The sequence below is a fragment of the Pieris brassicae genome, chromosome 2 (genome assembly GCF_905147105.1).
Source record: "Pieris brassicae chromosome 2, ilPieBrab1.1, whole genome shotgun sequence".
NCBI classification, from domain to species: Eukaryota; Metazoa; Arthropoda; class Insecta; order Lepidoptera; family Pieridae; genus Pieris; species Pieris brassicae.
Window position 1 is genome coordinate 11,440,412 of NC_059666.1, and position 27,753 is coordinate 11,468,164.

General features: G+C 35.6%; 1 protein-coding gene across 5 annotated transcripts in view; it reads left to right on the forward strand.

The window, feature by feature from the left end:
• The first annotated feature begins 1,539 nt into the window (after nt 1-1,539).
• LOC123720001 (hemicentin-1) overlaps nt 1,540-27,753 on the forward strand; it is a 180,525-nt gene continuing 154,311 nt past the window's right edge. For all 5 annotated transcript variants that reach the window (XM_045676388.1, XM_045676389.1, XM_045676385.1 and 2 more), the window contains exons 1-2: nt 1,540-1,657; nt 16,039-16,204. In XM_045676388.1, the coding sequence (XP_045532344.1) occupies nt 16,141-16,204 (64 nt within the window). In that variant the 5' untranslated portion in view covers nt 1,540-1,657; nt 16,039-16,140. The remainder of the gene's footprint in view (nt 1,658-16,038; nt 16,205-27,753) is intronic.

Here is a 27,753-nt window from a genome sequence, read left to right on the forward strand (position 1 = left end):
TCTTTGGCTTCGAGGGCTTTAAAGGCATGCTTCATGTTTATTTAAAATGTTTAAGCATAGAAATACTCGAATATTTTTTATAAAAGGTATTTCGATTAAATTTCATTTTAATTTAATACTATTAAAATACTGTCCTTGATAATTAGTTAGAACTTGATTATTAAGTTTTATTTACTGCATCAGTTGTTGACTTTTTGACGGAGATGGTGGTTGGCGTTCCGGCATAGTGGCGCAAGGATCATAGTTAAATTTTAACCGCTGTTGCGTGCGCACTGAGTATATTATTTTAGTCTTTACCATAAAAGAAAGTATGGGGATTTAAGGATGCAGTGCTTGGAGTGGGACACACCACCATCAATGGTAAGACACGCGACAGCCGAACCAGCGTATAGTATTTTACCGAGGGAAGGGAGCATCCTGGATATAGCTTCCGAATACCCAGGCCCACTACACCCACAGCATTACTACACATAAAAATTAAGCATATAAAAACTGCACAAAGTAATCTAAGACACAAACTATTAAGGAATTAAAAAATATATATAACGCTCGATCAAGCGCGTCCCCCATCTGTCGACACAGGCTAAAGTAATGATACAATACATTCTTCACAAAATGTCAGCACATCAATATTATACTTTGTTATTTTTTCACTCTGTGGCGTGAACCGTTACTCCGCACCTGTTGTAACGTAATGTCAGGTGCGTAACTTTTTAAAGAGCGAGGGTGATGTTTAGTCTATTATCAATTATGTGTATGTTGATAGGATATGATGTAACTATGTGTAGTGTAAAACGGTGTCGCCGAAAGAAACACATTACCACTAGACAATGTAGGTACATTAGATACTTTAATATTTTTTTCCGAAGAAGGATATCTAGTAGCGACGACTGAATGATAGTTCTCAAACATACGTGTTGCGAAACGACTTTTTCTTAAAAAATCTTAATACCGTGACCTACCTCACTCTGCACGTGACTGAAATCCACCTTGAATACACACACTGTGGGACATTTATATCTCGCTTGGCGCGCTTGATACTGCGTTTTTACATTGTTCGTAATACCAAACAAGACAAGGTTCTATCTTCAAATTACGAAAATGTTGTACTTTGTAATAAAATACACTTTAAACAATTAATTCAGTAAATTACACTGACAAAGTTTACCAAAGGTAATAAAATAGTTGTCTTTGTGATGAACAACTTCTGTTGATAGTTAGGAATTAATAGAACATTCTAAGATTTGATAGACAAACGGATTAAAGCACTAAAGTTTTATTTGATATTTTCCATCAATATACTATCGCAACTGGTAGAGGAAGATTTTAACATGGAATCTTCAGATGAACGTTTACCGGAAAAGCAATATCGTGAATGAGTTATGTAATAAATGTCTTAAAGGATACAATATGTAGAGCACACCACTTCACTTGTCTTACCAAAATTCTAGTGACCTGACACACACAACCAACCCCATTCGTACGGAACATCCACATAGAAACAACCCCCGGTCGGAGCTTTAAGCTTTCAGTAACGGTCGAGGCGTCGCGAGGGGCGCACGTATTTGCACGAACGAAACGAAGCACGCGTGTGATGTTTTGAGAAATTTTTGAATGTATCAGTGATGTGATTAGTTTTGGATTGTATTGCTTTCAGGTGAGAATGATTATTGTTATGAGGTCCGAAACAATTTACGCCATTTCAACGTTATGTTATGGATTGTATTTATTTATGTGATATTAGGAAGTCGCAAAATTTATTTTATTTATTTAGGAAAAAAACGGTGGAAAATCTCCCAATAATTTGCTTTATTTTAATTTTAATCAATAAAAATACCAATAATTATGAATATCGCTTTTCTTATATAAACTATAGTTTTTAAATTCCAAAGACTGTTTATTTAATTTAATTGTAGTATATTTGGTATACATTTTTATTTTACTTTATATTGGTATTTCTTTCATTTTATTAAATATGAAAAGAGTTCTTCTATAACTTTACAATATTTTTGCATACTCAATTACTCTGCATTATTGCTTAATTGTAATCGCAGCACATAAGTGCTACAGTGAGATAGAAGATAGAAGAGACACTCCACATCGGTGCTGAATGGCTGTGGTAATCCCGCAGCAGCTGTTCAATGCTAATGGTGTCGTGAGTCTTATAAAATGTAAATTAGTTCAATTTCACGAGAACTTGGTGGAATTTTAATGCCGTTATTAGTAAATAGGCTTTACCGAGCCGGTTCCTCGCTTCGATTTGGATTTTCATATTTTAACCCTTTGAAATAACATGTTGTACGAATAAAGTTCTTCTGTCCTTTATCGTTTCAAAATTACGAGCGTGTGTAAGTATGCAATTTAAATGCAAAAGACGTTTTCGAATAATATTGTTTGGTTAATTTCAATCGGCAATTCCTCCCATGACCTTTAATTCCAGCCGCAGCAGATACGAGCACAGAATTATATCCGGCCGTGATTCAGTTGCGCTATTTCTGTAGCGTTCGCTTGTATTTCATGCAATTTGCGATTTTATTCCTAACACTGTTTATGTTACGATAACTCATGGATAATAAGGTCGGGAGAGAATTGTGCATTTAGAAACAGGATTTTGTACCGAAATTCCTTAAGCGCTTTCAGTTAACTAAAACAAAATAAAGACTAAATTCGACGACGATTCGTGAATTTTTATTATTAGCTGATAACGATTTGTAGATATAGTTTTATTACCATCTTTTATGAGCATTTAGCTTGAACAAAATATAAAGTGTAACATACGATTATATACTAAAGATCTATAGTACTTTCGTATGTTTAGTATAAAACTTCTATTAAAATCAAGAAAAATATATAAGGGAAGATCAATCGAGTAATGAATAAACAAACGGACAGCCGACACAACTATACATATTTATGAGAGCTCTGATGTTAATAGATCGGGTAAATACGAATTCTCAATCACACCACTTTCACTTGAATTCAAAATGGAATGCAACCTCATACTTCGAATAGAGAGTTGGGAGAGAGAAGATATCCCTTGTTACAAATGAAATCTTCAGTAGTGCGAAAATATAGTTTACATTGTTGACATTCGAGTTCGTATTGATAAATAAGAAGACTCTGAAAAGTATGAAAATCGATGTATCCAGCGGCACAGTGGCCCGATTTAAATGCAAATGTATGAGCACTTTACCGAATTGCTTCGTAGCATGTCGTATGGAACTACGTATCTCTACTTCGCAAAACATATTATGTTTTGGCATCTTGGAGACAGGTTATTCGTTTAATAGTTGGGCTTAGTTTATCGCTTTTTTATAGTTACTCGGATATTGCTCGCAACGTTCAAGTTTCGATTACTTCCACAAATATTTCACTTAAGCGAATGTATTAAAAAAAATCAAATTTCCCTACGGTTGCAACAACCTTTTAAGTAAATTTTGAATATAAATATAAAACGATAACAAACTTCTCAGTGTAACCACAATCTTTTGTTGTACTAAATGCACCAAAATTTTAAATAAACTTCACAGTATTGAAGTTCTGGAGAACAGTGAGCTTAGAAGTTGGTGGGTGAGGTGAAAGTCGTAAGTCCGAAAATTTAAAATGTATAAGGTTTTCGAGAAAAATGGCGTCCAGGCTGACCTTATACCACGATGAATACTTCAGATAACATAAACTTATAAGCTGCTTGCTTTTAAAACTTTAGTCGTTAAGGCTATGGTTTTCTATGACGTGATATTCTGTGTGGGGCTTCCTGATGAAAACCAAAAAATATGTCTATTATAACTAAAAACCTAAGAGTTATGTACCGCGAATGGATTATTCAAGATTATCAGAATAAACGATGAGCGTAGAAGTAATTTTTAGTCATATGATAACTGGAATATATTTATATTATTGGCAGTGGCACATGTAAATGTATTAGTTGTCACCTCAATATAACATTCTACTTCCACGCAGGTACAGACCTGGCTAAACGATTTCTTTAAAGATTCTTCCTGTTTGATAATTATTTTGTCGCGGAGCTTCTAATAAATGAGAAAAGACGTTGTTACATTGCTCCTAATTAAATTAAATGATATTTTGATGTAAGAAGTGACGTCATTGTAATGATGTCTCACGATTGTTGAAATTAGCTTATATTATATCGATCTGAAAATAAACTGCAGCAACAGGGTGAAGGTTCTACAGGCCAGTATGACCTATGTAAATAATACTCCTATTTCCTAAGAGAGATTATTAAAAGGAACAAATATCTGTTTCTCCTACTACATGTAATAAAAGCAGCGGTCGCTTTGTTAGAGGTTCCATAACTTTAGCGCTACGTTGATCGTAAAATCTAGTGGAAAAAGCTAAAAAGCCGGTATATTTTAGCGAAAATTAATTTGTCTAAGTTGACAAGCCTTACAGAAGCTTAGCCTTTGATAAAAATCTACTTCGACGTATAACAAAAATTTAAAATATCTGAGCTGAAAACGCGGAGCTCCCGAGACGAGTTCAGCGCTACGCCCACGATCATTTCCAACATTTGAGTCTTGTTAAAAGTGGTGGTTATTACTCAATGAAGGATACTTGTTTTATTATAAAAAATATCCTCTTTTTGGTAACCTGTAAGTTTCCGTTTTCCACGCTTTTAATTGGCCGGTTAATTAAAACATTTCAATTATTTTAATAAAATGCAAATTGATAGCAGTAAGACTTAAATCGGCAATTATGCGCAAATGCTGACCTGATGATAATACACGGTGGTGATTAAACACCTGGATTTACAAATTGCTAACATTATTTCACTATTAATAACCAAATATCTGTTATCCAAATTACATCTAAAACCAGTTTTCATAACATTTTAATACATTTGAGTGTGACGCCATTGCAAAACGTGAATGTTGCCAGAGGATTCATCGACCTAATTTTTCTAATTTTTAATTTAATGTTAAAACAAAAAGCGTCTCTTGAAATAACCTTCACCCTAAATTTTATTCTCTTTTATGAAATTCAACTAATTAGTCTATTGAGAGCTATTTAAAAGACAAATTGCAGTCAGCGGCTAAATAAACTCCATTTACAAATAATTTTATGGGTCAAATTTACGTATAATATTAGTATTTTAGATTTTTTGTAATCTATGTTTTGAAACTAAATATTTTTACATCTATTTTCTGTTATTTTTTTGCGAGGTTGAAAGAAAACTATGTTCAACTTTAGTCAGCTATATACATATAGGCCTTAGGAGGCCTGGAAGGAAGTGATTAAACTTACGGTTAATTTCAGGCAAGAGTAAACGGCTCTGACGGCGATAATTTATATGGAGAACATATAGTGTATAGTACATATACTCGTTTCTATATACATATAGCTGTTCTTTCTCTTCCATGAGCAGACTCAGTGCATTAAGACTGATGCTCTATATGTTGCTAAGGCTATTTATACACGACGTCGTAATAATGACGTGAGAATCGAAAAATATTTCTTAATTGTATTCATTTAAAAAAAAAACTACACAAATTTCATACATCACAATTTAGTTGCGGCATTATTGAAAAAGATGCATAAATCTATTTTAAAAATAGTACAATATTTCCTTAAAAAGTTTATACGTGTCATCGGCTGTATGGAATGGCCGACGAAGGCTTTAAAGGCAAAATGAAACCAGTCTGCTCCCGGTTGAACCGTTCGTTAACAAAACGCTTTAGTGAATTTTTCAAATGCACAAAATGTAGGTCAAGTCTTAAGCTCATGTTCCATCCTCTCACGTGACTCGGTTAATTGTAATTTGTAATTTTATTTGATACTCAAGAGATACGGCCTTTATACTCTTTGTATAAGTAAACCGACCAATGTTCTTGTTCCCTAGCGGCTTCTTGCAACGTCCGATTGGCGTAAAGGATAAAAGGATAAAACTATTAATAAAAGGAAAATTAGGGAAGGGTTACGGCTTTTATTAGGGATATAAGGATAGCATTTAGCATTTGTAAATTGAGGCCAAAGACTTAAATTTAACGTTGAGTGAATGTTCAATAGCGATCTGTGTTATGTGTGATACAATCATTAATTTAAGACTAGCGTGAATGGATAATCGCGGTGCTGATTATCGCGGGCTAATTAGAGATTACATTAATTATATTATGTAAATAATGGTGATTGAACGGATTTGTCACTGATCCCATTAGCTATGGATTTGAGAAGCCACAACAGTGTGCCGTGATTTGTTTCCGGCCGTAGTAGAAACCGTATTAAAATATAGTATAATATTAAACGCACAAAGAACTATCGTATATATTTAAAAAAGTCGTGTGTGTACTTATGTAGACACGTTAGAAGTTATACTTCTTTGGCGTAACAAGATAAAAATCTTTTCAAAAAATTTATTCTACGTTTTTAGACAAAACGACAGTAACAATAGTAAAAACTTAAATGTTGACTATAGCTAACTTCAGGGTGGTCTTGTGACGGTGTGCGCGCGCATCGTAAAAATTTACTCTCATCATTTTTCCCTAACGCGCCAAAATAAGTATAACTCCAAAATCCAGTTGCAGAACAATGTTTGCGATTACAAAAAATTCGACGGTCATTTTTAGTGATGTTACTTTTTTTAGCCTTTGATGTTATAGAAAAATATGATATGTTACATACATTACAAGCTTTTTAGAACTCAAATACGACCAAGATATTTAAGTAAAGAAGTGACGAAAGTGTAATAAACAGGTCTCTTGACATTTTTCGAGTTAAGTTTTTATGGATTGCAACTGTCTACTCAATAGATTCAGAGTGCATTGTAGTACCGACTTGTTATATTACATGAAATTGCGATAAAACAACTGTTTTGCCTACAAACCTGCGATACCTACGCCTTTGTTTCTTTTCTTGTCCCGATAATGAACTGACTAATACCTACAGTAGAGTTTCAACATCGGATGAAATCACAATGTAAAATGTCATCCGCAACACGTCGACGTCCGTCGTCCCACAACTGAGCGTTTTTGCCGCGCACTACTACTATGTGGAACGAGCTACCTATTGAAGTATTTCCGAACCAATTCGACTTAGGGTCCATCAAGAAAAGAGCGTACCAATTTTTTAAAGGCAGACAGAGGCAGAGGCAGTCCCACAACTTGCGAGCCTTCTTTTTCTTCTTCGACAAACTGAGTGTCCTACATGAAAAAAATGCTTCTTAGGCACCTAATTCCGACTAAATTATGAAAAAAGTGGTTGATATTACTGACTTTAAATCTTAATTATGGAACTTTGGTTACCGCATTACCACAGACCACATGGAACGGCACTTGTCAAATGCAATGTTTATGCATCTATACACGAAGTATAACTTTGTAATAATATCCCCAATTTCCTGTACGAATCGATGAATCGAAGCCACGTTTAGATCAAATGAATAACGTGAGATGCGTTGCTCGAAACTGCTGACGTCATCTCAATTATAAATTACAGTATTATTAGAGACCTGTTTCGAATGCGTGTAGTGTTTTTAAGCGCAAAGTAATTTTAAACATAGTGATATTTTAATTTTGTATAACCCCAGATTGTCTTGCATATTCACCGCAGGCATTCATAGAAGAACTATTCTAATCGTCAACGACCAGTCACTTTCCGAGTGGCTTGATCCCTTGGCGTTGTGTACAGACGTGGGGTCTCTCTGCCTCTCCTTCCGCCTTTATCTCGGAGAGTCTTCAGAGGAGTTGTTCGGATTAATACCTGCAGCTGAGTTTTATCAACGGACGTCGAGGCAGATTACGAAATTCCACTCGAATCACCTCGACGTTCGTCGTTTCACAACATACCGTTATTTTAGACAGTTTTTGCCGGAGAACCAGCTACCCATTGAAGTATTGCCGAAATAATTCGAATTAGGGTATAATTCCTTTAAGAAAATAGGGTATCAATTCTTAAAGCGCCGGCAACGCACTTGCGAGACTTCAAGCAATGTGAGTGTCATGGGCGGTGGTATCCCTTGACATCAGATGAGCTTGCTGCCGGTTTGCCTAAAACGAAAAATAATATGTTTACTATAGAGCAATCGTAATTTTTTTTTGAATATTAAATTCAAGAGCCAAGAAATTTATAAGTATACGTAATTCTTTCCCTCCATAAATAAAGTATAGAATCTAAATAACTGAGCGTCTCCTTTTCACCATGGGTTTTTATTTTTCTCGGACATCCATCATTGTCTACATTGGCATTGGCATTGGGTTGGTGGTAGCGGCTTTTTGCATGATTAATATCCTATTTATTTAAATAATATTCTGATTCTGACTGAAACTGACTTAATTGAAATGGAAAAGCCAAGATAGAAGTGATCAGCGCTTCTCCAAAATCAAAGAAGTACAAATAGACAGAAATAGTAATGACTAAAACTAAGTAAATGTGACTAAATAGTGGAAATAACGGCGAGGCTACGGCGACGGTCAGTTACGTACTGGCGGTCAGCCAACGGTGACCTCAGCTCTGAAACAGAACAAGTTATAAGCGGGAGCGATCATACGATGCTCGCAGTGATGATATCATAATGATGTCAACTCGAAATATTCGGCGAAGACTTTGTTGCGATATTGATCAGCACGTGGCTGCTTTAAAGTAACTTTAAAGGTAGTTTTTTATTTATTAAAGAAACAGGGATTTATTGCATTAAGAAGCATCTCGAAGAGCTTCTCCAACATAATTGACTTTAAGACGTAGAAACCATTTAAACCTATGTTTCTTCAGTTTTCTTAAATCAGTGTCGATGCTACAGTAATATAAAGCGGATTATCTACTTACACAATGTAATCCCCACACAAAGCTAACTGCAAACAGCCAACTTAAACAACAACGACAACTTGTAATTGTTGGAGGCGTCTTCAAACCCGCCACCACTTTCTCGGATTGAATTCTACTATTTCGATGTATATCTTATATTGCGAACACAACGCACATCTTAATATTGATGTATGACGATGTGATGATATGGGAAATACTTGTAAATTGTTTCACTGCTACAGTACGCGACGAAAGGATTGCTTATGATAAGTTAGCAAACGACAAAACTCGTGTAACAATTATTAAAGATGGCGCCTTAGATGGTGACTCATTTATCTAAAAGATTTATTATTTTAATAAATTGAGGATGCATTGAAGTTTTGGAAATGCATCTTCGGCTGACATGAAGTTTTTAAATATTTACAATAATTATACAATAAAACCAATAATATTTACAATAATTATCAGTGCCTTTGACTCCTTGCAATATAATATATAATACACTTTTCTTGTACTTGACCCTAATAAATGTCGTTATTAAAATTATAAACGCCTTTACATACTGGTACGAGAAACAAACCCGAACAGAACTTGTCGTTCTAGAATAATAAAAAGACTCATTATAATACTAATTGCTCTCATTAGTTTAAAGCCAGTTTCTTGAATGGCTGATGTTCTGAAGATTGTGAAAAACTACATTTTACAATTTTAAAACTATTTCTTTAACATTGTCTAAGACCGAACCTCACTTTTTTCTCCATAATTGGCACAAAACCTTTACAATAATTAAAAACGTGTACTAGCAACTGGAAATATAGTTTGTTAACATAAAACTCTTATAACTTACACCGTTATGTTACGAAAATGGAATCCCAAAAGTAATGAAAATTTTTATAGTTATGAGCGATATAAAAACGATAATAACCTCTATATCGTATGGAACTGAGTCGTCATTTGCAGGATTGACGATTTCATTTTAATTTGGCCGATAGATGAAATGGTATCTTCTAATTGTATCATAAATACGTTATAGTATTGGAAATAAATCTTTGTGAGATAATATCGAAATAAAAGTGTATTAGCCTTGTGTCAAATAGGTCACAATGTAAGGTGAAAAAACAGCCTGGAAAATAAAAATCTGTTTATTGTTTATAGTTTAGAGCAGTGACGGCCTAGCACCTTCAACGTGCAACTCTCATCCCTATTATTCAGTTTCTTCACGGTTTTATTCCTTTTTTATCGATTGCTTACAGCTTTACTGTTTTCTTTTATAAGTTCGTAATGTAATTAAAATAATTTAATGGTTCCTGCTCTTCTTGATTTAAAACTGATAGTTTTTTAAGCGAATTATATGAAATACCGATAAAATTGGCAATGTACCAACATTACAATCTAGTCCATTAGAAATGACACTTCGCGGACAGTAAGCGTGCGCATCTTACCATTATTTATTAATGTTAATGCTATGATCAGTTCTCCTTCTCATTTCATGCGTGATGTATATGAATGGTTCGAAGTCTAAAATTAATGTTCAATGGAATAGGGGCTTTTGGAAAATAGGCGTGTAGGTCGCCGATGTATCTGCTGCAGTAATATACGAAAAAGTAAAATTCATGACGACTGTAGTAAATAGACTCAGACTTATTCAAAAATTAATGACAATTTAACCCTAATCATTATAGTAATTATAATATAAAGCCGAATGGCGTGTCTGTTTTCAGTCAAATGATAATTATCATTATTTTGTGAAAATGTTTCGTTTTGGGACTGTCTTAATTGTGGATGTTGGAGGGTTACCGTGAATTTGGTCAATGGCAGCTTTTAACGAAAAGCCTATAATTAAAAAAAGGCAACGAAATAAAAAAGTAACTTAAGGAATATTATACCGACCACAAATACCAGTCAACTGGAAATGGTATATTTTTACGAAATTAAATACACGCGCTAAATAGGTCACCAAAGTCAATCATTATCCAGTCAAACAATATCACATATATGAGGTTAATAAAGCTATATTATGGGTGTTTGAGTCACGCATTAAAAGAAAACTGCCCAAAACAAAAAGCGAAATGTCCCATCATTATGAATGAAGTGGTAGTCCTACTGAAAGGGCTGGGCCCCGTATAATGAAACCCTCCTTATTTATAATCTCCTGAACAATTAAACTCGTACATTATTCAGGGTTAAGCTTAGGGACTGTTGTGGAACGATTTCGGCGGTCAAGCGCTGGGAGCCACAACCGGATGAGGATGGGTTAGACAAATTTTAGCTTTAACTTATGCAAGCGAATTTTATTATTTCAAAATAATGTTCCCCACAATAAGTATTTGTTAAGAATAATATTTAGGTAAATGAGTGAAAAGAGTGGTTTTCTGTAAATTGTGAAGCAAGCCTACCGGTATACTCCCCGACTCACCTTAATTAGAATTTCAAAGACAAATAGGACGGAACTTTCATTTAGGAATTAGGTCAATGAAGATTCATTTTCGCCATTCAATGATTCTTTCATCCGATATAATGACGTGAATTGGCGTATCTTTACTATAGAATACGTGTTTTCTAGAGATACAAAAAGATATCAATACTTAATAATTTATCAAAAACATGTATAATCTGGTCTTCGAGGACACTAATTTGTCTACCAAATCATGCCGGCCTATCACTGTGCCGCTGTGTCGCTGGCATTTACACCTATAATAGTGTATAGGCCGGCGACTACAATAGAGCTTCTAACTAAACCAAACGTAATAATTCACACGTAGTGAAAGAAAACTGTTATTGGTTGCTGCACTTTTAAAATTCAGTCACGAAACTAACTATGTGGGCCGTAATGGCAATAATAAATCCAAAAACGTTAACTCAGATTAAGTAAAAAATTAAATATTTATTTAGGTTATTATAAATATTGCGGCGCTATTGTTCAGGCCACAAACGTAATTCACCAAAATGGAATTTCACCCGCAATAGTGGTAATAACTTCCATATGATGTTTCGATATCTACATACCTTATGTGTGTAATTTAAACGTTACATTGTCTTGACGTGTGATTCGACGGTCGAATATTGGAGTAGCATGTATTGGCGGTGTGACACAAACGGAGCGTAAAAAGACAATTTCAACACACCTGCTCTATGTGTCGGTTTCCTTTCCGAACTGGATCCGGATGGTCCAAGGGAAAAGATCATAGCTCTCTTCATCTAAACATGCATCCAAATACGTATAGTATAAGTATCAGCCCATGTTGTTAGTAATCCTTTTTTTATTCATGACATATTTGTTGGTGAACTTTTGTACTAACAAATTTGAGAAAAAGGTTGTTTTTAAAGTGAATCTTATTCACGTACCTCTAATACATTTGTGATTGTGTTAAAAATGACTGTAATATATGTACGTAAGGTATATTTTCAATTTGGTAATAAAAGTCACAATTGTTATAATCATCGAATACTTTAATATAACCCTGAAGTTATCCGTACCTTTCTCGAACAAATAAAATATTTCCATTAAGTCCATTACACTTAAATAAAAGACGTAATTCATCTAACTGAATTATTTGTAAAAACGGGTTGTTCAGCCATCACTTGAGCCCCAATAAAGCCACAAAGAGTTAATATTGGTACGCGGGCTTTTGTCACGTCATCGTGAATAGCGATACAATCCACCCTTTCCACTGCTTTTTATATTTTTCTAATAAATCGACTATTTTCAGCTGCCTCCTCACCAGGACTACTGACGGATTTTTAAGCTGACTGTATTAGTCTACATTGACTAGACTAGGTATATCTAAAAATGATTTTGCTCTCTCCATTTTGGCAACATTACTTTTTGTACAGAATCTCTGATTAAGCTATTATGTAGAGGCAGTAATCCTAGGTGCCTGTCCAATACACAAACATCAAAAGCGGCGTTAGTATCGTAATACGGACAGGTGCCTCATGCCGTTGCCCATTCTCCATTAGAATATCCTGGGGTGACGAACAAACGTGCTTGTTAGCCAAATTATACGGTCAAATATCGAGCTTGCACAATGTTTTAAGCAATAAATAGCCATTTTCTGTTTTATTTGTGTCTTCTGTACATCGTCTAATGATTAATATAATAAATTAGATGACATAAGTGTCACGTGGCTGAGAATCGAATCCCATATGATTGTTGCGAACGTAATTGGGTCGCGGTTACCGCCCGGGTAACTATTCAATTTAATGCTGTTACCAAAACTACGCAGGAACAACTATTATCCTTAATTAGATCAAAATGCATATTTATTTTCAGCTACCACGCAAATAAATATAATATACAACATATGTTGTACATAATCTTCTGATAGTAACAAAAATAGCACGATTGTTATTTCTCAGGTTTTCTGTATCGTGATTTTTAAAGGAACCTTGGAGTTGAGAGAAAATTAGACATCGAGTATTTAAAAATAGGAATCGATATGAAAAATCGTGGTTGACCTAAATTTCTAGAACGTGTGGTTGCAGACGATTTAATATTAACAATGTGGGCTCAACGAATGTACGGATGTAGGAGCTATGAATACCTCTCTAATTAGGTTAATTATGTGTATGCATTAGTTATTTTACATTGCATTGTAATTTTACAACCGTAATTATTTTATTAATCGCCAAAAAAATTTTTTTTTATGTAATACCAAGCAAACGGGCAAGAGGCTCACCTGATGTGAAGCGATACCGCTGCCCATGGACACTCACATTGCCAGAAGGCTCGCTTTTTTTTTTGTTATGGAATCTCGCTGTTGGCCTTAAGGGCCTTTACAGCTCAGCTCGGGCTGTTTTGGCGAGCGTAGCTCGGCCAGAATGGCGTTTTTATCCCGCGGCTAGCGCAAGGGCGTCTCCTGTGAGACTCGAACCTCGGCTTGGGCCGTCACGGGGCGGTCAATCGCCTGAAGGGCAGGACGGAAGCTCACTGGAGTGAGCGGAGTGTGAAGTAAAGGTCCTCGCCTTCCCCGGTGAAGGCGGTTTTTTACCCTAATCTGTGATTGGCTATTTTTATTATTTCTGGCCGCGCGGGCGGCTTTTTACGGCCTAGAAGATCGGCCTTCTCTTTTGCAGTATGGGCCAGTGAGTCATCCTCCCTATGCAGTGGTGGAATAGAGGGCTGACAGAAATTCCCTTGGACAGCTTTGGCAAGAGACCAGAAGGCTCGAGTTCCCGAAGGAAGGTGGGCCAATTTCTCACCAAACCTGGCAATATGCTCTGACTTTGCCTTAGCGATTTCCCGTTTGAAGGACCTAGAGGCTGAATTGTATGCTTTTTTACGTTCGCCGATAGCCGCATCACAGGATGTCGCCGCTTCTGCCCAGGCTTTAAAGCATTCACGCTTACGGCGCAAAGCCTCTTTGCACGAACGCGTAAACCAAGGCTGGGACTTGCCACCGACCGGCAACGCAGAGAATGTAATAAAAAGTTCCATGCCCTGCAGGACCACATCAGCGACAGAGTCAGCGACGGCATCCGGAGTACTCAACGAAAAGCAAATGGGCCCCCAAGGGTAAGACGCAAAAAAAGACCGCATCCCGTCCCAATCTGCTGACTTATAGTGCCACACACGGCGACAGCCCGCAAAGCTAGGCCGTAAAGGGCGTGTGAGCGGCACAATGCTCCGTACCACACAATGATCTGATGAACCCAATCGCGGGTCAACAGAGACTTGGTAGGTCTCCGGATGTGAAGTCAGCAGAAGGTCCGACAAAGAAGGTTTATGACCATCCACATCTGGTATTCGCGTAATGGCAGGGACCATTTGCGTCAAGTCGTAGGCTAGAGCAAAGTCGTGAAAGGATCTTCCCGCGTGATCCGTGGTTTCAGAGCCGAGCCAGTCGGCATGGTGGGCGTTAAAATCGCCAAGTATCACTATTTCAGCGGTAGGAATCCTTTCGAGCAGGGAATCTGTAGCCATTTGGATGTGCTCAATGAGTCGGTCAGTTTCCGCTATGGGACCTATACAGGCATGCGTAGAATCGCGGATGGTCATCGCAGTCTACGCGCAGCCAGAGGTTAGATAGGTCCCTTCCTTCAAGCGTCCCGTGGCGACGAGAACAGATATCCTCTCGGACGTACGCGCAAACTCCAGCCCGCGGCACAAATGAATGTTCCAATTTGTACCCCGGGTAGGACAGGTAAGAAGTATCAGCCGGGGAGGAAATCTGAGTCTCGGTAAGAAAGAGCAAGGCCGGCTTCGCAGTCTCTAAATGATAGTATACAGCGTGGATGTTGGAGTTGAGCCCCCTAATATTTGTGAAGTCCACGGCGAGTGTGGATGGGGGTGCCTTTGTTGGATTGCTCCGTTTGCCCCGAGACCGATAATTTTTTTTTTAAAGAGCGCAGAATTGCCCCCCCCAGAATTCGAAGGGCAGCCTGTGCGTCCACCACCGGGTGCTGAGTGTCCCGGTGGTGGACACCCAGAGGGGGATTCTCCACCGCAAGCGCGTGTGGGGTAGATTCTGATTCTTCTGCACCTTCATATTTCTTGAAGAGGAGGGGGGATGGGCTCCGGAAATTTTTCTCACCGCACGAAACGCGAGTACAAGAAGGCGAACCTTTTGTATCACTTTACGCCGGTTTTCTGAAAGACAGTGGTACTGCCCCGGTCGTGCCTGCCCGTTTGGCTGAAGCCAGGAGGCAACAGCATGGCACTCCCACTAGGAAAACTACATCTATTATTAAGGTTAAAACTCAAAAGACACTAGAATATATTTAAGTAATTAAAAAAAGTAAATAGATGCCTAGTCACTCTATAATTACGAACATATATATAAGGCATTGAACTGTTCAATCTATAATCAAAACTAACTGAACAGCTTTTTGCTGGAGATACTGTATATCTTACAACATACCAGAAACTGTTTCATAACGGACACAGATCGAAAATCCATTGAAGCACAGTCAGAAGAATATCACGCGGTCTAGGCTAATACGACTGTAATACATATAACACATGGTACATGCGTAATATATTGGGAAAATATGTATTGAAATAATTCGGCATGAGGCTTAGCTTCACACGTTAGAAGATGGGAAGAGCAAGTTTGGCTACGCGTCGGCTGAAAATAAAACGCGCTCGCGACCAAACTATTTATATTTGACACGTATTCTCTGCGTACGTATTTATACTGGAAAAGCGAACGGGAATAAAATACAGACGCATGTTTTATTATTTTATGCTATGAGTTTAACATCAGTTGTTTTACTACTTTTAAGAAGAGTTTGCACCGCTTTGGTAGTTGGATATCACTAACATATTTTCTGTTTTTTTTACAGATGTTTCGTAATGGTGTAAACAGTAAAGTGGCAAGTCGACATTAGCGCACTAGTTAACTTTAGTGTGGTGTAGTGTGGTGTAATGAAGTGATAGTGCACAAGATGGCGCCGAAGTTCCTTACACTTCTCTTCGCTGTCATCTGCTCTCTGGCACACGCTGAAAGAGGTAACCATTTATGATAATTAAGTAAAAATAATTATTCTGGGAGCGTAATAATGGTATACTGAAGTAGTATTCTGTAATGTCAACATCAACAAGTCGTTTATGAAATTGCTGCTCAAACTGGTTTAATATGGTCTGCGAAATCACACTACCGTGTTACCGAACAGAAAGACACGAAAGCGACGTGCATATTACAACTAGAATGAATATCATAATAACAATAGCGAGCGCAATTTTGTACAGAAGTTAAAAAGAATAGGAATAATCTATTTATGCTAACAAACGCCAGGATCGAAATGATTTTTTTGCAATGTTTGCAATGTTGCAAATAACTGAATTCAAACGCAGACGATTGTTTTGCACAGATTGGCTGTAACTGTTTATTCAAGTAACGAAGATTTCTAATGTTCTGGAACAAGATACACAAAGTATAAAAGTTACGCTTAGAAAATTGAATCATCTACGTTAGGTAATAAATGGTTTTTAAATAATTACATTTTATGCTATCAAAAGGATGTCGAAACTCTACGTTTTTCTATGTCCTTTGACACGTTAGTCAAGTTTTTTGACCGTTTTGTTTCTCGTCCGGTGTTTAAAGATGCCTGTTCATTTCACAATTCAAAAACAATACGTTTTTGTCAACTTTCATAATTGTTAAGCAAACATATGAATGAGTTAAGAGACATTGATCTCGGTATAAAAATAATGTAATTTGACACATGCGGAACAGGCACGGGGAGCGGCCATCATCAATCGAGACTGCCCAAAGATTGCTTATTCTTGAAAAGACGTATTTATCATTTTCACTGGAACTATCAGCTAAAATAACCGCATGTATATGCAAAGTACTAAGCATATTTAATGTTAAACTATTGTATATATCTGTTAATAATATAATATTTTCCATTGCAAAGTTCAAATGAAATATCTCATCCTTTATCAATGAAAATTTAATGTTTTTTCAAAGAGTAAAATTACGAACGAAATTTAATAAAGCCATATTTTCACCGAATCCTAATAAATTACACGCATCGAAAACAAAAGTAAACACTTTATTGAAAAAATATTGCCTAAATTAAAGTACAATTGGATTCCACCGACAGTAAAATTTGTTAAATCACAATTATTACGAAAAAGTGTACGGTTTTAATTTCGTACGTAAGCAATTTCCATTGATTTATTTTAATTAAAGCACTATGCGTGTTTTGTTACAATATTTTAGGAACACGTAAGCGGTAACCGATTTTAAAATGTGTTTATCTACTTTATAAAGTTTAAGACATACCAAAGTTGTATACAGAGGCAAATCTAAATATATTAGTAAAAATACATCGACATGAGCTCCAATCACTTAGGCTGCTACTGTGTCGTTACATTTTCAGGGAGTGTGACAGTTTCAGCGTTTAGTGCAATGCCTTTAGAAAAACTTCTTCTACAAATCGATTTCAACCAAATTTGTGTGACGAACTCACGCATAAGATTGCCTGTTAAATATACCGAAACAGCGCGTTTAATATTAAAATATGGGGAAATAATATTGAGATTTAATGCCGAGCAGGTCAAATGCAATTTGTGAAATGACTACCCAATTTCACTGTACAATTTCCGAGCTGTAATGTACCGTTTAAGATGAATCAAATTAAGTCAATGTTTCGGTTATGGCCAATACGGAAAATGAGTCGTTTTTGGAGTAAGCTGCTTCGTTCCTATCTTTTCAATGTAAAAATACACATTATTTACTTGTAAGGATAAATGGGAAATTTAATGATGAACCTATTTACCGGTTCTTTCGATTGAGTATTTCTTAAAAAAAAACATTAAACAAATCTCGAATTATAAATGTAATCCGTTCACGTGCTGCCAACATAAAAAGGGGTTTTGGAAAATGTAAATTAACTTTTTTCTCAACTTTGACGAGACGAAATCTCATTATAATAAAATACATAATAAAAGATCTCGGAATAATGGACGTTTCTAAGAAACATTTTCCAAACACAATCACTGCTAAATTTCGATAATAACTAGCTTCACGGCGCTACTTTGTCTGCGTAATGTCATTACAACTGTAAGCCTAAGAGCGGTAGGTAGCGACGAGTGACATAAACCACATTATCTAAGAACAAGAACGAATGTCACTTTCAATCCTCTTAGCACTGAAAAACTACGTTAGTTTATGAAATTAAACTCTTAAAATATAATTGGTAAATCGATAATTTAATTCTCTTCTAAGCGACCTAGAAAGTAACGTTTGATTTCCAGCTGGAATTAAATACTAGATAGAAGTTAAATTCAAATTTTGAGTTATTAATTAATTGCACTTCTACTTTTAAATTTTCTAGAAGTATTTATAAAATTAAGAAGATTTGGTGATTCGTGTAGGTATACATTCTTTTCTTGACGTGATGGATAATTTCCATTGCACGTTTATGTTTTTATGAGTTTAGTACTGGTTCTTTACGTAGTAGTTTTTAGTGTATACGTATTACAGCGAATTTATCAATTCCAACCTATATTCAGATAATTCCACCATGAAGACATTGGTAGGTATAAAATAAGAAAAATCTTGCTTAAATGACGTAAGTTAGTACACGGTTGTGTACAGATTTAGCGGACACACATCCCATTCAAAGTAATACATAGTCTTTATAGACACATACGTCACGGAGACGTTATGTGTGAAACGTGACCCTGTCTCACGTTGATAACTTATCACTATATACAGTCTTAAGTCACTGCTAAGTTTGGCAAATGCCGTTATCATTATTGCAATTGTATAAATGAATGTAGTATTGTCTTTGGTTAACATAGCTTTTACACATTGAAAGAAAAGAATTTCTTAACCGGATTAAAGCTATTTGTATTATTATAAACTTATAATGCATGACCACGCACGCTGTAAAGCACGCGAAACGTCGGAATAATTAAAATTATCTAAATAATTATTAGTTTATGAGAATACACATAGCTTTAATCCGGTTAAAAAATTGTTTTCTTTTAAATCTATAGTAGATCTTCTCTTTAAAATACTCATAAAATTAAAATTTGCAACCCTGTATTATTGTTGTTAAAATTTAAATCTCCTCCGTCCTAAACAAACAGTGTTCCGTATATGCATCCAGTAAGTCCAATTTGTACTTAGTGATATGAGAATTAGATTTAAACGTGAAAGTGTCAAATTGGACAGAATATTAAAATATTTTTCCCCTCGAAAACCTGAAACGCATGCAACGGGGGCGTTGATGATGTCATCCCTTCGATTCCCGGGTGAAGCAGACTGAGACAATTCGATTGCAAGGGGATTGTTTGTATATATTTCCCTGTACACAGCAACTCATCGAATACATTTTTGCGTTACCACTAAACAAGTCTTTGACTACCTAACTTGCATCAAGTTAGGTAGTCAAGCAGAATCAGAAGCGATGGAAAAGGTGTAGAAAAAATATTTCTTTACTGAGTTTATTCTTATTAATAAGAATGAAAGTTAGAGAATACAGGGGGTTGATTAGTATTAAAAGTATTATTTAAATTCTCCTTTAAGAAATCGCTTATTGTACTAAGCGACTTCAGTTGTATTTTATTTTATTTTATATTATTTATTTAATTTTGTAATTACAAACGGGTTATACATAATAACCTAACGAACATATGAACATTAAGTCAAGATTAATGCACAAGAGTAGCAACAAAGCTTTATCGATTGAATCAAAGTTACGCCTAAAGAAATATCCAGCGGTTAGAGTGTATGAGACATTTTAATGCAATGAGCGATAACCGTCAGTAGCATTGGGTAATCCGCTTTCTAAATAATGTTATTTGCAGAGATACGGGTGTAAGTGTTTAACATTTGGATTACACTCACGAAGACGACAATTTAGGGTCAATCCTCATATGAAGGGTTTGGGGGACGGGAACGATTTAGCCTTTAAAAAGCTCCATGGCAGGAATGTGAATTTAATATTTTATCATACATTGAACAATTCATTATATATATATATATATAGTCATTTATTATTTTTTTATATAATTAACTCTCTTATTCTATAAATAAAAAAAAATAATATAAACTAATGTCAGTTAGTCAAGTTTTAAAGACCAATATGTTATTATACTGACCTGTATATTTACAATATTATGTATGGTTAAGTAAAACCACTGAACCACTTTGATGTCTGGAATTCGATGACCGCGCGATTCGGGATTGGGTAGTTTCGGCATACCACACAGAGCCGCCGCGTGTAACCCTCTTAACCATTAAGTAGATGGTTTTGTGCTGTAGTTTATTGCAGTAGCCTAGTTGGTTATGTACATTGAGTATAACTCTGACGTCGTTGGTTCAATTCCAGATGAAACAATAAGTATTCAGTTTCGAAAACATTTAAATCAATTCATTTACAATATTTAAAAACTCCTGAATACTGAATACATTTTCAAAACCATCCTTATAACAATTTAGGTGATCAAAACATACACAATTATGATTACAAAAGCATAATACCCTAGGAGCACTAAGAGTAGATCCGATCAACCAATTAACCTTTGACTACACATTTTCATATAAAGGAATATTTGGTGGCAAATAGTTATTTGCGAGGTACCGAAGTGAGTCCCAAAATATCCACACCAAATCAGTGTGGCGTCTTAGCTCATCGATTAAGTTGTACGTCGAATATTGCTTAATAGCCTGTGTCTATCTATTGTCTGCGAAGGCTTTGGAGGTCGGACAGGCGTGAAATGTGACGTCACAGCTAAATGCTTGTCATTCGGGCGCACTCGGCCGAAACAGCCAGTGACGCGGGAGTAGAACTTTTGTAGGTCAAAGTTGCTTCAATTGATAAAATAACTTATAAACTATCGACTTGTAGTCACATATACTGAATACTCTTCTATTAATGGAATACTTTTTGGCTTTGTGATTTATAGTTTAACTTTGATTTTATGCTTCAGTTTATGCACATATTTAAGAAACGTGTCGCTCTTTTCGTAATCTAAAAATACCGGAAATATAGCACCAAATAACCCCAAACAAAACAAGGTAATAACTATCTTTTGCTAGACGTAATTTGTAACCACATTATTTCTTATACGCCCACAAAAATATATTTTATATCTTCTAATATATCAAGAAAATCACGCCCCGTAGCATTAAATCTGTGATAGTAGCACTTCATTTAAATAAACGCTAACATCGCGGGCTCCCTACCGCCGCGTGGTAAATAATGAAATGGATGAGTAATGTAAGTGATATTGTCGTAAAGTATCGTTTATGGGGGAACGTGGTAGAGGGCTGAGGTAGGGTGTCGAAATGTATCATAAATGTGCCTCTAAATGTGTGGTATATCTTACACCGTAATTACGATGTGACTGTGACTGTGATATGTGCAAGTCAATCCAATAATAAGTATAATTATTAAAATAATAACTGAGACTCACTTGGGAAATGCTGTTCACCGACCTTCAGAAGAAATAAAATATAAAATGTCAAATTTACTCAGTGCTTATTGACTCACTCTTCTCTAATTAATGGCAATGTTTTATTGTATTTTATTGTTTTATGCGAAACGACATAGATATATATCGAAACCGTGTCGAACGGTGTAAGCAGAAGCCCGCAATAAGATCAGTGCAGTTAGCAGTTTGTAATATTGTTTACAATATGATCTGTTTAGAGTTCAACCATTTTTTGTTGTTTTGTAACATGTATAAATCGAGAAACACACTTAATATATAAGAGGTTTTAATTCTTGATTGTACGTTAATTATTGTAAGTGTTTTGTTATCTCTCTACAAAGAAGTAACTAATGTTAAGCTCAGGTTCAAAAGGGCGGCCTTTAAGATAGAAAATAGTATTGTACACGACGCTTACACAGCTTCCATTAACACTGAACAAATCTTAAATATTTATCGTTAATAGGTGATCAGTGAAACAGAGCTCGAATTAGACTCTAACCTAAGAAACATTTTTCCTTTGGCCATAAATTTTCCGTGAGTGTACGTAGCCTTTACTATTTTTACTTTCAAAAAGTGACCCATTTATTGCAGTTTCTAATCTGGTACATGATATAAGAGTAGAATAATTATGCTCCCTATTGTTTTCCGAGCACCCTGTACAAGTATATAGTCGAGTTTAATCTATTGTTCCAACTGCGATTATAAACGAAATAACTTTGAAGTGATCTCTAGAGTACCCTCTGCTCTATACTCTAAGAGCTGGTCAAGATTTTCAACTCCCACGTTTATATATATCATTGACTCTGATTTATTTGTCATAATATAGTATATCTAATTATAAGTCTGCCCGTTGATACTTATCCAGTCATTTTAGTTTGCTAGGGCACGTCTCCCATGTTCGTAATGTTATACTCCAAAATTAAATAACTTTTAATTATATTGGGCTTGTATTGTGATAAATTTCATAACATACGAAAATGAATAATAATAATCATATAATTATTAATAACAAAAACATATTTATACATAATACGCCATTAATGTTTATAATTTAATAAGTTTGTATATAAAAAAATGCAAGTAGCGTGCATCAGCTCTTCGTGTATGTGGCATCCAGAGAGGCATTTATTAAGAGCTGCTTAATCCTCGCGGAGATTGATGCTCCTCATCGAGGGCTGGTCCCTTATGCCATCCACCGTAAGCACTGGCTTAGTGGTTTGAGACTGATATTATAAATAATTTACTGAATATTATATATTTACAAGGAAATAATAGAATTCGCGTTTGCTCCGCTACCTACTTACCCAGTGCTTTGATTAACTGGACAAAATCAGTAAGTGATACACCATTCATCATCATCACCTACAGAATCACTCAAAACGAAATGGAAATGTATGTAGACATATTCAGAATTGGTTAAAAGTAAATCGAACAGAGGGAATCGTACGTCACAGAGCCGGAGGGTACCGTAAAACTGTCTGGCGGTAATGGAGGCATGTGACGTATAGAGCCTTCAGAGGTTTCAATTAGTGGATTCATTTTCTGATACATACTTTGGCTAGAGCTTTGGCCCCCTCGTTTTGTGTTTACTCGAATACTTTTGCTCATGCCTCTACCGTGTGCCTATCATTATTCAAGATTTATTTTACGGTCGGTTGTCTGGATTTCGTGAATCTATTAAACCCAACGCAGCTTTGTGAATTATCACCTGGAGCGTCTTGACACTCTCCATTTAATTATTATCTAAACCATATTAACGTTTATTGATATAAATACGGAAATGACGAAAACAATAAAATAGAAAAAATAATATATACAAAACCATGTTCACCCCGTGTGACCAAATTTTACACAACAATATGCAAGTAAGTATGGCGATAAGTATATAAATATATGTATAATATCTTGAAATTAATCTAAATATTTAGTCCACGCTTAACTTGACATTCCCCAGCCCACTTAACTGTAATCCGTGCAAAAAACTCGAAGATTATCTCGACTTACAGAGTTCAACTTATTTCTTAAACTAAGCCTCGGCTCAAGCCAAGTTTTAAATTTTACATGTTTAGCGAGAAATTAGTTTGGGCTATTTTTAATATCGAATTTATAAAAAAAAACTTTCTTTTCTAATATTTAAATGAGTAATTTAATATGAATGATCGTAGTTAAAATATTATCGTATAGTTAAATCTGTAAGTACAAGAGTAGACAAAGTAAAAAGTAATAATTTCGAATACTCACACTGAACATATTAAAGGATTTCAAATACAAGCGTGAAATCAATATGACGAGTTGTAAAGAACGTATTAGTTAAAAGCTTGCGAAAGCTCTTCTGTAAAACGCTGAGCTGAGAACGGGGAACGAAGCTCAAACTCCTAATTAACGTCCGACTAGAAGTTTTAAATAGCGTTTTGAGTGGAAACATTAATCTGTTTTTAATTAAACAAGACGTCATCAGTTTTAAGATGAAACTTGCGTCAAACGACTGACTTTAAGAGTTTGTAATTCCCACTTGCTGAATAAGAAAATAATAAAATGACTATATTTCTTCTACTTCTGACTAACAGCTGAAATAATGTACATTTCGGGGGTTCTATATGAGTATTGTAGGAGCTGGCAGTTTGATATGCAACTTAGGATGTTGACGGATGGTAAACTCGAAAGACATTCGACCGAGCTAATCGTTATTACGAACAAACTCACTTCACTAGTGTCGTTTCAATAATTTCATTGAACTTACGAAGACTGTATACTTATTTTGGAAATTATCAAATGTTATTAATTATTGAATTGAAATAATTTAATTATTTTAACGAAATTAGGCAAAATGACTCGAGACAACTTAACTTTAAATTAAAAAATAAACAGTGTTCTGTGCACATATTCATATCGTCGTCGCTGTTTCAAATGATCACAAAATTTTGTCATAAAACTTCTTACTCTGCGTATTATTTCAAATTATAGGCAAACAATATTTGTTTGTATACGAGCCGTATATTAGTAGTGATGGAAGTTGACGCGTGGACTCAAGGTAAAAATATTCGGGTGTGAAACGTGGAAGGTCACTAACGACATCTTGCACCGGCTCCAAGTCTTCAACCGCTGTTTTCGCCGTATTCTGGGTATCACCCGGCCTAAGAAATTATTAAACGAATAACTCTGGGAGCGCTGCCGAGAAACACCGATTAGCCAGCAGATCCAATGGGAATTGATAGCCCATATATTCCGAAGAGATTCCAATTATATTTCCAAGCAGGCGGTAGATTGGAAACCGAAAGTAAGCTGAGGCGTGGCCGTCGTACAGTTGCAGATGAGGCATAGGGAGCCGGAAAGACATGGAGAGGACTTAGTCAAGACAACTCAAGTCAAGTTATATTCCATAAGTATATATAGAGGAAAGCAACTGAAATCTGAAAAAGATTCATGACATCAGATCATATCTCAGTGTTACAGAAACTAATCGGCCTAATTCAGCAAATGAACTAGCCGCTACTAATTTTTCTCGACACATAATACCCGATTACACCCTTCAGGAGGCCCGAGATAAAGCGATTTGAGCCTGTCGACATGAATCATCAGACAGGCGGCCCAACGAGTTTTTATAGTAAGGTTCTGTATTTTGCCAAATCTCTGTAATGATGGGATTATGGAAGGCTGTACATCCAGCTATGATACAATAACGTTAGTATTGTTATTCAACATTATTAAGTTTTAGAATATATTTCTTTTTATATACACAATATTGCTAAAAAAATATTTTTAAACAGTGCTAACTTTACATGTTTTAAAAGACCTATGACCATAAAGAAAAGATCTCTTAGGAATGAAAATCGTAAATATATCGCGTTACTTAGGTTTGAATGTAAACCAGCCTTTGTCTACAAACGTGACCTAATTTTCGCAAAACAACCCAAAAGCAATCCCGGCAGTGTACTCACAGCCTAAACTCAATCTTAACACCTCGAAATAAAGCTTAATCAAGCAGCAAATACAATTTTGCCAAGTTGATTGGATACAAGCCTCGAAACGGCGTAGCCATTCGAATTTCAACGTTACATTTAAAGCCATAGGCCCCAACTTATCGGCGTAAAGAAAGTTTGTGAATGTTCCAAATTCCCAAGTTAATTCAATCCTTGTTTAAGGGAAATTGGAGTTTATGTCGAGTGGGAAAAGGTTCGACTCATCAGTAGGCGTAAAATGTCGGATTGATTCGTGGAGGGCACTTGTTTTCAATCATTCGCAGAATAAAATTCGGGATTGGCTCGAACGCCAATGCTCCCCTGATTTGGAGACAGTGACGTAGGTCATTCTATCTGTGCGCTTCGAAATTGCTGTATCAGATTACTGGAAAGATGTACCAGGATGAGCGGGAATAAATAGGAAACGTCGCTTAAATGAAACAAAAGGTCTCAAGGTCGGGCGATAATGGAAATTCAAATTAAATTATCTGAAGAGTTATTCGTTTGTGTTGCGTTTAATGTTGGAATTCTGCTACTATTTAGTAAATTTATTTTAGCAAGACAACGCAACTACATTTTCTGATAATGAAATTTCATCTTATATCATTTGCTGATTCAGGCTGTGCATTTTATCATAACGGTAAAAATATAGGTCATAGCACACGATCGCTCAAAAATTCCCAACAAATAGGAAACGTTTCGCTCATAGATACGCTTAAATATTAAATAGTAATAAAACGTCGGCGTAGCTCCGGACACATTGGCTTTACGTGCGTTGCCTTCATTCAACTATTTCTCACGGATTGCGCATCTGCCGATTGCCTATCACAGAATTAAGATATTTTCATTTTGAGACGTCATGATTATTGAAGTATTCAATTCCTTAAAGAATTCAATAAAGGGAAAAGTTTGTATTGTAGTACCGTTGAGTATAAAACCTAACAAACTAAATGACTGAAATAATACAATTCTATATTTCATCTATTAAACAAACAATATTCCATCCATATCATCTGAGAATTCATTTTGGATTTTGGAAATAATAACAATGGAAAAATTTATATGTATAAATCTTTGTTTTCGGATGTAATCTATGTGAGTTAAAATAGCCTTTCGTTGAAATAACAACGTCGGTAATTGAGCCGCATCACGCGTTTCGAGAGTAACATAATACACACCCATTTCTGTACAATTTTATTTAATTTTAAGCATTATTTACTTGTTTGATAAACATAAAAAAATATAAACGTTACACTCGGAGTCCTGGGCTTGATCGCCACGAATTATTTAACGTAATATTTGACTATTCCTAATTAGTGACCGTCTTAAGGCAGTATTAAATAAAAGTGTCTAAACTTTAGTATCATTTATTTAGAAATCAAAGGAAATTTACAAAACTTGCAAAATTCTAACAATACTTATTCTTTATCAAACAGTTTTCTGGTCAAGTCAAGTCTTCTAGGAGGCCCTTGCATTTGGCCATTATTTACTGCTAGAGATATCCTTTTCTTCGGCAGACCGTCTACCCACCTGTTTACTTGATCTTACTCTCTCTATTTTGCCTTCTGGTGATTTAAATATTAAATACATACTGAACATATTATTTTTCATTTCCCAAATAATTCCTTTATATTAAGTGTAGTAGGGCGTAGACACTAGTACATCCTAATACCACCCAAACACGCACGATTGAAAGCTTTTGAAGAGGGCCCTGTGTAAACATCGCCTTAGGATTATAGAGAAAGTTCGTATGTTATTACTGCTTTCCAACTTCCACTCAACACTTGAGACTTGCTTCACTAGTCACTCAACCTGACCGTGCGTCAATTTAAATTCTCTTTTCCAAATATGAGTATCTACATATTATCTTAATATTTACACGAGAAATAAATATCGAATCTGTCGAGTGTGGCTAAGTAATTAATCTGATCAAGCTGAAACGAAAGCCACGGCAAACATTGCTACTTTAACTGGCACATCTTTGTGGAATTTAGGTTAAAACATCAATTTGAATCAGCTTACTAACCATACATCAGAGCTGTATCAGCTTGGCACAGAGCAGAACAAGCAGTCGGCCAAATGGTGTCCTCCCGACCACATCTCTACATTTGTCTGCTTTTACGATCGCACTGACGTTGATATACT